Source organism: Erigeron canadensis, chromosome 9, assembly GCF_010389155.1.
Source record: "Erigeron canadensis isolate Cc75 chromosome 9, C_canadensis_v1, whole genome shotgun sequence".
NCBI lineage: Eukaryota > Viridiplantae > Streptophyta > Magnoliopsida > Asterales > Asteraceae > Erigeron > Erigeron canadensis.
In genome coordinates this window covers 5,917,805-5,931,084 of record NC_057769.1, presented here as the reverse complement: position 1 = coordinate 5,931,084, position 13,280 = coordinate 5,917,805, and the positions used below count along the sequence as shown (strand labels likewise).

At 33.8% G+C, this 13,280-nt stretch overlaps 1 protein-coding gene across 3 annotated transcripts; it reads right to left on the bottom strand.

The window, feature by feature from the left end:
* Positions 1-1,150: 1,150 nt before the first annotated feature.
* Positions 1,151-13,280, bottom strand: LOC122581865 (sterol 3-beta-glucosyltransferase UGT80A2-like). 3 transcript variants are annotated; one of them, XM_043754176.1, is made up of 14 exons: positions 12,827-13,280; positions 10,909-11,111; positions 9,178-9,417; positions 8,559-8,670; positions 7,934-8,104; positions 6,459-6,522; positions 5,860-5,917; positions 5,590-5,767; positions 4,757-4,887; positions 4,140-4,242; positions 3,610-3,686; positions 2,871-2,918; positions 2,633-2,782; positions 1,151-1,783 (listed from the first exon to the last, which is right to left on the bottom strand). In XM_043754176.1, exons 1-14 carry the CDS (start codon positions 13,020-13,022, stop codon positions 1,544-1,546), a joined length of 1,971 nt encoding a protein of 656 aa, XP_043610111.1. In that variant the 5' UTR covers positions 13,023-13,280; the 3' UTR covers positions 1,151-1,543. The 3 variants fall into 3 exon arrangements, with proteins under 3 accessions (XP_043610111.1, XP_043610112.1, XP_043610113.1); XM_043754177.1 differs by having other exon boundaries at positions 12,836-13,280; XM_043754178.1 differs by having other exon boundaries at positions 12,842-13,280.

Sequence of the window (13,280 nt, the reverse complement as noted above, 5' to 3'; positions counted from 1 at the left end):
AGGAATTTAATAGAATTAATACTAGTTAGTTGCAAAAGAAATTGAGTGGATACACGTCTCTGTAAAGATCTTTATAAAGATGTGGTCGATTATGGGAGAAGGAAAGAGTAGTGTTAAGTTGTCACTGCAAATATCTGACACCTTCCCCTCCACCCCACCGCTGTTGTGTCCGCAACTGGTTCGCCTACTTTTAACTATTCTATTGGCTCTTCTTCTGCCGCCCACTTTCACTTTTATGTTATCATGCAACTTTTTTTCTTTTTCTTGTTAAATAATACTATGTTTAATAGTTAGGTTTGTAAGAATTAGTAATTAGATTTCAACGTTCGAATTTGAGACCTGGACTTCAAGAGATCAAGCTTTTCATCTCTCCCTTAAATCATCACTAGACTTCATTCGTTCACGCAACTCTATATCCTTGTCAGTTTTTTCTCTCTAGCTCTTTGATTTATTATTTTTGATCACAACATTAATGTCCATTTGAGTAATGTTATACAAACTAGAAACTACAGTGAAAACCATTATTATCATGTAGTCTAAGACTCTGTTTTCGACTTACGCCTTTGACCTCTCTTTTGATCTATACACAACATAGTTCGTTAATAGATATAATAAGAGGATACGAAATAATACAATTATTGCCCATAACAAAAATACAAAATGTAGACGAGGACATGATGAAGAGTGAAGACCATGCTATGGATCTCCAAATGTTTATCAACTTCTTTACTTAAGTGATGTTCATGGCGTGACCACTATATATCACATAAGGTCACATGATGACGGTTACTTTATTGGATAGTTTCTTTTAAAGTTATATCAACTTTATAAGTTAAAGTTGAAATGATTTTAACTTTTGAATTAAAATTAAAGGTTAAAATACAAACTTAATTTCAACTTCACCTCTAAAGTTGATTGAAACTTTAGAGTATCTCTATCCTACTTATAATCAACGTTTCAAAGTGTACTTTAACCGGCAACCATGAAAAATGGAAAACTAAATCAACAACGTTGTTGATAGCAAATTGATTATATAAACCCAAAAATCTTGAGCGATATGAAGCTATATACCAGAAGACAGAAGTTGGCAGAGTGGGTAACTTCAGACGACGATCCTTTGGGTCTTTGGAATGCATTACATCCTCACACATAATCAACTTTGGTTTTATATAAATTAATAAATACAGTATAACTCAATATAAATAGTAATTATAAAAGGATGAACTATACAAATTACAAAACGGCTAAAACCAAATCAAAGAAGAAACACCCTTCTAACGCGTAAATGAATATACATGAACAGGAAAACAAATAATCAAACAATAGAGCAATGAGGCAGCATGATTCTTTTTCCTTTCACTATTTTTTTGGCAAGGCAAACAGGACTGCAAAATTTCTATCAACGGTGACATCAAATGCATAAAGTACACACATTAAAATGAGAGGCTATACTTGATAGAAACTTGAGATACGCATGCTGGCAAAACATATATCAGTAGAGGTGGTAACTGGTTACTCAATACTTCAATTGTAAAGTTTGCACTTATGCACACCCAAAACAACCAGATATAGAAATTGAACTTGAACGTTTGGGTGGTCGTGAACTCGACTGTTTGGGTGGAGAAGCTTTTGAGGGTTTGGTTGGAGGTACTTTTGCAGGTTTAGTTGGGGGATTCTTATCGGGCATTTGTAGTGGAAGATGTTTTAAGAAGGCTCTAACAGCCCCTTCAACACCATCCTCATTCTCCATTGCCTTTGCAAGTTCCACCGCTCGTTCCTTTACCTGCAAAATTTTCAGAAACGTTCAAAGTTCAAGATTTGGCAAATGATTTTCGTGTTTTATAATCTGCAAGACAAAGATCCTACTTAATACCGTTTATTTGAGGTGCCAACATTGACCCATTTACTCGTCAATAAATCAATTTGGGTTATGTTATCTCCATCAGATGTGAAATATATATCGAAAACTTGGCTAACATGTGAATGGTCCAATGTGTATGTTTAGCACATGGTAAATAATAAATTTCTCTAAAATGTAGTGGGTGGGGAATGTCACCATCTTATTATTAGGAGCTTGAAATTACACTACCGTTTGACGAGGATATCTCATTATCATTAAGCCAGCTACATTGTTTCATTCAAAAGATATGATTATTATAATAACAATACAAATTTTGTGATATATAACTACCAAAATAAAAATAATCAAGAAAAATTGAATGTAAAGTATTTCAGTCAACATAGTCTGAATAGAGCACACCACATAAAACATAGCAGAACCGAGAACTGGACTGAGCTAAATGAGTTTAGTACCACTCCACTTCAGGCTTAGAAGTACCTGGTTTGGTTGCAGATTGGATGATAAACCACATATACACTTAAAGTCTTATCGGTTCAGTTCGGAAACTGATTAACTAATTTTTTGAAAAAACCTAGAACCGATTTGAAAACTCAGTTTATGAACAAGTCTAGAACATGAACCAAACCATATAAGATAAGTTCGATTTTTCAGGTTTGTTGGTCAGACCAATTTTTGCTCACCTAAATAAAATCTAGTTCTTTGTGTGACTTAAATTAGATGTGTATTTTTTCCGGCAAGGGATATATATAAATAATACAAAGCAGTGTTTACCTTGGGATCTAACATAAATTTAATAGCATCAACCAACTTGTTCAGTGAAAACTGCTCAACAGGTATGGGTGGCGGCCCAACACCTCTGCTATGAACTCGTTCTCCCCAAAAGGGTTGGTCACCAAAGAAAGGTACAATTGTAGTTGGGCACTGTATTGCAAATAAAAGTAACAGATATTCAGAAAAGTGATATATCATAAAAGAACTGTGTGCAAGAGTACTTGCTAAAGAGTGTTACCGCAGCTTTAAGACCAGCAGCTGTAGTTCCAGCGCCTCCATGGTGTACCTGAAAGTATTAAAAGAAAAGTCAACACCATTAGAAAAAACCACTATCCTTAGTGGAAGATTCAGACAATCTAGATTTTAGAGTGAACATTTTTAAAACATCAAAAGTCAAAAGTATTACGCCTCTAGTAAAGGTGGTAAAAAGGATGGACCGAGTGGATTGCTTCAACCCAAAAACATATTTTGTTCCATTGTATGCTAACTTTCTATGCATAATTAACGTGATATGATTAAAAGTATATATAATCACGATAATACTTTTTTGTTTATAAATCGCGATTGAGTAGGTACTATGCATTAAAAAATCCTGGTTAACTTCTGGAACATTTCATTTTCAGCTAAACTTTTTTTTACCCACGCGATCCAGTGGAGATAAATACACAATCAATTAATTCATAAGTAAATGGGTCAATATTGCAACCTCAAATGGAGATTCAAATCCCAATCATTGTTTACAATCAAGGTTACCAAATAAAAAGATCAAAGATGGTGAAGATGCCTTAAAGTTTTGGGTTCAGTAAGTGCCAATTTTATCTGGTCTTATAATAATAAGTAAAAGCAAACCACATCTGACAGGCAAAGTATAAAATTTTATGGAAGACCAACATAACTATATAGAAGCAAAGTAAATGATACCCGGAAACTTCGAATTATGTTTATTAAGAAAACAAATGAAAAAGTTCAGTACTTACCACAGATGCACATTGCAAGAAAAGCCAGTCATGAGGGACGTTGTCCAGTGTATAAATAAAATCCTTTGGCTCTTTCACTGAAGAGAGGAAAACAAACTAGCTGCATTAGTTTAAATTCTACAAATGCCAAAAAAAAAAGCACTCATTTTTAGAGGTCTTCTCGGGTCAAGATTACAGAGGACCTGGTCGAACTGAAAGCAAAAACTGATCCAGTTCTGGAGAAGTGATTTGATCCCAGACCACACAAGACACAACGATTCTCATACAAACTCGTGGTTTTCTAATTGAAAGATACTGATGTAGAATTTTCTGACGGCATCGTTTCAAGTTTTATAATTAATAATTTGACCCAATTTAAAGGGAACGGGTATTTTCAAAGGTATAAAACCAAGAAGTAAACAGAATATAACAGGTTCGCTTTATTTGTCGAAAGCGACCCGCTAATAAAAAAAGGAAACATAATTTAAGTTGAGGAAAAATTTAATATTAAAATTGCAACCACATAGAAAGTAAGGTAACCATAAACTTACAGTTACCAAGGCCACCCCATCCTTTGTTGATGATGCCTCTTTGTCCTGTCTTTTCTAGAGCTTTGACAATCGTCTGTGTCATTTTCTCAGGCTCTTGAACAGGCTGAAAATGGGTATATGAACTTGCATTCAGGCATTATCATTGGATAATTGAAGTATTTTTTTTGGGACAGATAGAGGGCAAGGGTTGCCACATTAAGTAAGCAAAGAGATATTCAGTTAAGGTAGGTATAAGTGTATAACCCCATTAAATTAGACAATTATCCCTACCACGACTTGGTTTTATGGTTTTCAGTGGCATAAAGAGCATAGCGAATTTAGTTACTCTGAAACCTCCTAGGATTGTGCATTAAAGTTTGTGTTCGTTATTCATATTTGATATGTGAATATGCATGTGATAAGATGTGGATAATTTGCACCCTTCATTATCAAAATGCCTACTGAGATCGTCTGATTTTGGAATTATATATTATATCAAGAAAGAGGTAAGCAGTAGATACTGCAATGCATGCACTGTACAGATTGTTGCTTCATTTTTCTTCTCTCTTTTTTAAGATTATATACAGCTTATAATATGATGATATAGGTTGTATAAATCCATGATAGAAAAAACTCACAAGGCTACCAAACCCAATGTAGATAGGCTTTGGACCAGATTCAAGCCAGCGTACAAGATCTTCAGGAGGTTTGTAATTTGAAGCAAGATCAAGGAAACAAAATCCAACCACATCAATTTTAGGTCCCCAATCTGCATAGTTAATCAATTACAAAGCATCAAGTCTTGAATACTAAAATTCAATCAAGCTATTAGCATTAGGTATAGATAAAACATGATGCATCATTTGATATTTTGTCAGACGATCAACCTTTGTGATCTTTTTTCTGAGAACATGCAGAACCACACCTACAGGGGTGAAAAAACATGCACATTGATACACCCCTCAGATTCTAACTGGACATTTGACAATAGCCCTGGAGGTGGCAAACGAGCAGGTCAAACTGGTACGGTTGTGGATCAAAATAGGTTCGGGTCACTCACGTAACTTTTATGTGCTAGTCAAAAGGGGTTTAGAAAAACCCACTAAAGGTATCTTTGTTGAACTTGTAAATAATTGATATGTTAAATTTAAATCACAAAACTATATTGTTGTTATAAACATTTACATAAAATGAATTAGAACGTTGTTTTAATTTATTTTTTAAAAATATTTGACCCTTCTAACCTATTCGGCCCATTTAACTCATTCCAATATAACTAAGGCAAGTTTAAAATGTTGAACTCCTCCAGCTCCGTGTGGTCTAATAAACTTGACAAAGACCAGATCCACCCATGGGGACAAGTACAAGATCGAAAGAGAAATTCCTAAGAAAGATAATGAGGGGTTTATTGATACCACAGACACACTTTGCATTGAATGAACTGATGCATCACAGAGTTCATGGAAATCACCTTTTGGTTTGGGAACTAAATGAGGACTCCAAATGTATCCATACGGAATATTAGCATCAGAGCCTTGAGAACCACTTAGATACGTAACAGGTCGCAGCTTCAGCTTTTTCTTCCTAACATCGTTTATCATGTCTCGAATTCCAAGCCAAATCAAAGAGTCAACTATTTGATATGACAGCTGCAAAGTGAAAACACATAGAATATAGTTAACGGTGTATAACAATGCAAAAATTATAGCTCGAGAAACGTGAGATCAACGAATGAACCTACTCTATATCCAGCCGGTTGCTTGACACGAGATAGAGGATGAGGAAATTCGCTAGTAGGCCTGATAAGTAAACCCTTAAGTCAGTGATAATGCAAATAAGAATCCCAAGTTAACCAAATAACAGAAATATACACTATAGGCCAATCTAAGGTGAGTCATGGAGGTGCCAAAATGAGCACTCACCACTTGGTTCCATCGGGTTGACCCAAACACATTTTGTCCAATTTTATAATAAAAGATAAGTGATTAATGGTGTGTCTAATATGATAACAAAAATAATGCTATCTAAAGGATAATCTATATGTTGACAATACGGTTTAGGAGGTTTCAAACATCAACAAAAACACTACAAGGCTATAAGTGCCTTCAACCATTTGACCTATTTCCTGACAAAAATTTCTTAGACAACCTGTTTGACCCATTAGAGATAAAACATAACCTAAATCAACCTATTCATAACCAATTGGGACGGAACTTTCATCTCTTACAAATTGTAATTGACTGTTAATTAGACAACTTTCTAACATCATCCAGCAAGTTCCACACAGGCACACATTAAGAAGTTTTTAGATGCCATATTCTATATCAGAGAAAAACTTACGTCCAAGGCATTGTAAAAAATATATGAATGGGTATTTTCAGTGCTTCTGCAACATGTGTATGTCCTGAAATGTAGTCAAATATATTAGTAAACAAATACACACCTTTAAAGTAATAAACTATACAGGGTTAAAAAACTGGAACAAAATAGTTATTATGAATCCATGAGTTACAATGAAGAACCAACATATCATGCTCAAATAGAAATTACGTAAGCTAAAAGCCACAAAGGATGTACTAAATGTTAAAATCTAATGCTCAAATAATGAAATTAAGTAGACCAAAAACCATTAAAGAAGAATGTGTTAATTTATTTTATATCTACTGGTAGTATATTCCATATAGCATCTGAGCTTATTAAGAAACCTGTATTATAAACAGTTAACTAGCTTTAGTATATGATACAGCCTGATAACGGACTGCATATATATTTTACTTAACAGCAATGCATCATTGTTTATTAACAAAGATACATCTGAATCCTCATAAATATCAAAATATGTATTTATAATAGCCAGATCAGAGTCATGTATTCTGTTAAGTTTCTCTCAAAGATATATCTTAGAAACCGACTTCAAATTCTAATAGGGTTAGTGCACCATAATCTAACATACTATCTTCTTTTGTATATAATGTTCATTACCTTTTACCATTTATTGTAACATACTTGACATTTTGTGCAATTGAATGTAGCATGTTATATTACGTGGTGAAAATTTGAAATATGTTCCACGTAGCTACAATTATATTACAGCAGCTGCATGAAAATGCAAGTATGTTACATACGATGGTAATTAAAAATAATAATAACAAAGTTGTAAACAATGGGAAAAAGGTCAAGTATTTTACATAATGCCATAGTGGTGCAATTAACCCATTGTATAACAATCATAAATGCACATACAGTGGAGAACTACCAAATCTAATTTAATTCATACAATAGACAAACAGCTTATATATGATGTCTTAACTTTCAAGCAAGAAATATTGAATACGACACTTAACTTAAAATACATGTAACTCCTGGATGAGTACATTTGTATCAACCAAATGCACATGTTCATTGGAAAAATATAAATAAGAGAAAATGATCCATACTGCAGACTTTACCTAAGCTTAGGTACTGAAACTTTTAAAAAAAATTACAAATTAAACCTTTGAATTTGATAAACATACATAGTAGCCCCCCCTGAATTTTACATAACCTCCCCTTGAATTTTACATAATCCCTCCCTGCTTAACCTAATATAGGTACTGCATGCTTTACCTAACCTTTCCCCTATAAATAATATATATAATGATAAGTAGAAAAAAGAACTTTTTTACCAACACCCTCTTCAAGACCACATAATTTGTTATAACTTCGAAACAAAAGGTCATCAACGACAAAAGCAAAGTACATGGTATAATGTGACGTTACATTTTGCGAGAAACCGATCACAGTACTTGAATGAATAATCAAGACAGGTAGTTTACCATATGCTGGGGGATTGGCCATCATTGCATCTGCTTTAAAAGGAATTCCGGTATCAAGATCAGGTTCTTTGCATGCTGCAAGTAATGAAAAAATAATGTCTTTCATCTGACTCCTCTGAGCATTAATTTCTGAAGGACCAGAAGGCAAAAACCCTTTATTCTTAACCATGTCTGCATAACAACAATATATAAAAACTCCTGAGTTGATGACATTATAAAGGAAGCTTCAAATTTAATTGGAACCACTTAATCAAGTAATGATCATTAAGATAGCCTGATGTTCTAAACAGCATTCATCAAGTTAACCGATTGATAGATGGTTAGGAATTTCTGAAATAATAAACTACGAAGCTTTTGTAACAAGTAGAAATGCAGAATTTTTCATGGATTTTCAGTTTTCAAAGATGGAAATTGTATGCATCTTTGTTTAGTGTCGTGAGCATTTTGTGAATTCAAAATATTACTCGTACAAACAATCCAATCTTTTTCTTGTAGGGCATAATCCGCTCATGGGATGTATTAACAATGTTCTTCGAAATTTCAAATGTGGCACCCACATGAATCAAAAACTCGGTAGTTTAAAGTCATCAGGTTGGTGTAGACAAAAGAGGCAATAAGAACATACATTCAGCAAGAACTTTAGGATCTCCACCAAGAGGGTAGAACTCCAAACCAGCAGTCAAGACAAACTCTTTATAGTTTGAATGGCTTGCCAGTCTAACACGATGACCATATTCCTGAAATAAATTCAGTTTTAGATCATAAACATTGGTCTGTAGAAGAAAACAAAATTCTCAACTAAGAATTTGTGATCATTAGATCACTCCATCAATCATTAAAATTCACCTCTTTAAAGTACATCACCTAAATTTAGATTGAAATAGAAACATGAATGCATGAATTCTTAAATGGTTGTAAGGATGAACGTCACGACAAATAAACACATTCAATGCGCCCAACCTTCAAAATTGCTTTATTCAAAAGTTTAGATTATTATCGTACATTACTATACTATTGTTTTTGTTATCATAATCAATCATTATAGTGTTGTAAGTGTGAGAAATGGACAAAAAAGTGTTGATGGGTCAACCTAAGCATATCTGACCCATTTTGACCCGTACAAAACTGGCGTTTTTGACCCAAGCTTGTTATGACCCGCTACCCAATCCGTGACCGATCTGGTTACCTCCTCTAGTTAAACCTCAAACCAAAGATGGTAAAGCACTATAAACATAAAAGCCCACCTGCAAACGTTTTCCAATTGCAACGAATGGCTGCACATCACCACGAGTTCCAACAATAAGTATTACTATTTGTAATGGTCGAAAATACCGAGGTTCGGATGAGTCGGGATTATCTTCACCGCATACATTGTAAACTTGCCCATTTCCACCCCCCAAAGCATTCATTTCAAGATCGCAAGGCATCTCAAATTCTACTGTGCCATCATCTTTTACAGTAGCAATTCTGTTCAACAATTGGAGCTGCAATGTTTTTAATGTTTAACATAGTCACAAACATGCAAATGTAGACATTCACACAGCTACAGCAAAATAAAATCTGTTTGACAATATAATATACAAATGAAAGGTTCTAAATAGAAGGAAAAATACCTACTACGGAGTAGTTACTGCAAGTCTGAAACTATGTGTCTAAGACAATGAAGGGTTTTTTAATACAACAAACTTGTTGAAATATAATCCCAACTTAGCTAGGGTCTGTTTATTTTTATATTCAAGTGATGTCTGGATAAACTGTTTGTCCGGATATTTATTGTATGTGTATATTAATCGGTATCACTAAAAACAATATATTACAAATCAACAACTTAATAGAAAATGCAGTGCATCTGTGACTTTTTCAGTTAAGTCATTCTTACGGATTAAGTTCAAAACAAAGACACTCTGAGGTAGACCTCAAAGCAAGTAAACGACCAATAAGATTTTTGAACTCCAAAATAATCGAAGTATATGGTTGAATTTATATGACTAACAGATAAGGTGATATAAAAGAGAGAGTGAAGAACACTAGAGAAGCTATAATATTTCTTTAACCTGCATTTGGAAAAATCTAACTCATATGTATAAAGCTATACTATTTTTTAACCTGCATTCAATATATATTAAAAGAGCCTAGGAGCGTGATTGCATGAACAAATATAAAACCATAATAGAGTAAATAAAGATCTGTAAAATACAAGAAACTACCAATGTTGCCTGTTTAAAACTGAAGACAGCTAACTTTTAGCTCTAGTTATTTATTTTAATTAAAAAGGTTGTTTCCTTAGTTAACTATCATCTTTCTTGGATTCTTTTATTTATATAAGAATCATCTAATTAAACAGAACAATAATATGCCTTGTAAGAGGGCTTCAAGTAATGCTAAAGCCTTACTAATGGTGGGTGGAAGAGCCTCATTCTTATACAAAAAATACCTAAAGAAAGATCTATTTCCTTTTTATTTATATAGACGTGTTTGCCGGTTTGGAACCCCAGAAAAGAACTTTTTTTAGTACGATCCCCAGTAAAGTATAACATGACTAGTTGAGGTACTTTCCAATAAATTAGCCCTTTATGTAAAAAGGCCTTCTCCATAACATGATAATCATACTTGCATGAAAGAATGTATTTGATCAAAACTCTCTCTTATGTCATGAACTTATTTCTTTTCTATATTTTATCTATTTATTTACTATCCACGACTGAAAACTATCACTGTCATAAAAATGAATCACTGTTATCATTCTCCCCTCAGTTGATCTCTGATTGATATGACACATAAGTAGCATGACAAGCATACATGAGTGCACAAAAAATGACGTCATATAAGCACAACTTAAATAGAACACCTTTATGATATGGTTCATATGGATTCAGTTTAAATACTATAATCAAATATGTGTAATATGCATATGTATATGTGTATGTCTACATACATATATAATATGTGTGTTAGTACTTAGTATTGCAATTTACCTGCTGTTGTGCAGACAGCTTTTCATTATGCTTGTAAGGTCTCTCTTCAGCAAGCATATAACTACGGTTAGGCCTTTCAGTTTTTGATTTTTCCAGCTTAAACTGACTAGATGATGAATCTAACTTAGAAGCACTTCCTAATAGAAAACTCGAGATTTCTGATTGCAATTTACGCAATGTAGGTAAGCTCCTGCCATCAGACCCTGCCACAAAAAACAGAACTACTTTAAAATCAAGAAAAAACACTCCAACAAAAATACAATGCAGAAGGCTCGGAAATTTGTAAATAAGCTGGAGCATGGAACCAAATGATCCAACCAAACTATAATGGAGCTCCTCTATTTGAGAGGCAAAGCATGATACCAATTCTTTATGGTTTTTTACTAATCGTCGACAAAGCATAACTTTATAACATAGATCTTCAGATTGGAATTTGATGTCATAGCTAAACTATTCATAGTAATTAATAAACAATCCTTGATCTCAAATGCACTATGACTGTAATACACCTACATTCCAAATGAGATCCTTTGCCTTCTGTGGAATCTAACAGTGTAAGAGATTTCATCTAAATGTAAACAAAGATCTTATGTGTTTGATAACCATGACAAGTAAATCCCCACTTTAGCATTGTTTTATTCCTCATAAAACACATATTTCTAGTTCAAGTTATTATATAGTAACTTGGAGTGCCTGACATTCTATCACAGCCTTTAAACAAAAATGAGTGTTATCCGCAATACGATTGTTACTAGATACATGTAAATCTAGAATTACTAGAGTTCCCTAATGCTTTTTGCTGAGTTCCTGACTTTTCTACATATTACCATAATTACTCTCTTAAAAAATCAATAAATCCACATATACTTGCTGAACTACATCAAAAACTTTCTAACATCCACCATGAGATAATGAGAACAATAACAATAAACTAAATCTTCAAACCTTAATAAGTGATAGTCTCCATTACTAATCACTTTTCACATTCATATAACTTTATTTATTATTATACATCTATATTTGCCTCGGCATATCAATTTGCTCACAATTAGTTACTAAATTCATATTATATGCCTATATATATATATATATACTATATACACACACATATATATACACACACAATAACAGGATATATAATAATAATATGAATATCAATGTGAAAACTGGTGGCTATATATAATGAAGATATCACTTATTCGGCTTTTCACATGTGAATAAGCTTGTAATTGAATCACTCTCGAGGTTCCTAACATTTTTGTGGTTATCCTAATACATATATATATATATAGGGGTGGGTTAGATTAGGGACTCCTTATTTTAGGGACTGTTAGGGACTCGATCTAGACCGTCCATTTTCATCAGATCTAATCACCATTGATCATCTCCGGCGACATCTCCGGCAACATCTCCGGCGACACTTACACATGTGTAACTACAACTTATACATGTGTAAGTTGAATAAAAATTATGATTCGGAGCGGGCTTCGCCCTTAAGGATATTCATAAATCAAAGCTGATGGGGGTGATAGGTCATAGTGTGATAGGTCAAAAAGGATGATAGGTCATAGGGGTGACCGGTGATGGGTGATCTACCTAAAAAAAATTGTACTTAAAACATGTGTAAGTTACTTACACACGCCGGAGATGGTCGTCGTCGCAGGAGTATCATGGTGGTGGTCGGAGATGATCATGGTGGTGGCGGTGGTCAGAGGAGAAGGAGGTAGAAGGAGTCCCTAACGGTCCATAAAATAAGGAGTCCTAATTTAACTTTTCCATATATATATATATATATAATTCACAATTATTACTTATAAAACTAAAACAAATACTATCCTCGCACTTCCTAAAGTTATTCGCAATCTAAAGCATCACAAAAACAAGATAATAACAACAAAATAATTCAAAATTAACGAACCGGAATGACCGTTACCGCCATTAGTAACCGCAACAGAAGCATCTTTACTAACAGCAACAGCAGCAGTATCATCATCTCCTATTTTGCTGCTGCTACTGCTTTCTTCAGTAACTTCCTTCTCAAGCTTTCCAGAACCTTCTACTGAATTCGAGCTAACCTGATCTTCCTTACTCACCGGTTCCGGCGATTTCTCCATCGCCGCAACTTCTCCGATCCTAAAATAAGTGGTTACTGCTGCTTCCGAAGCGAGATCTATGAAAACAGTTATAAAACCGTCGAGTTCCGGTGATATTATATATAATATGTATATATTATATTATAATATATATAGTTGTTATTGTTATTGACAGAGTGTTTGTAAGGATTGTGTGATTCCGATTATCGGAATTTTGGTAGCGTAAAGAGATAGTGGGACAGAGAGGATTGTGTGTGAAAAATAACTGAAAATTTGATT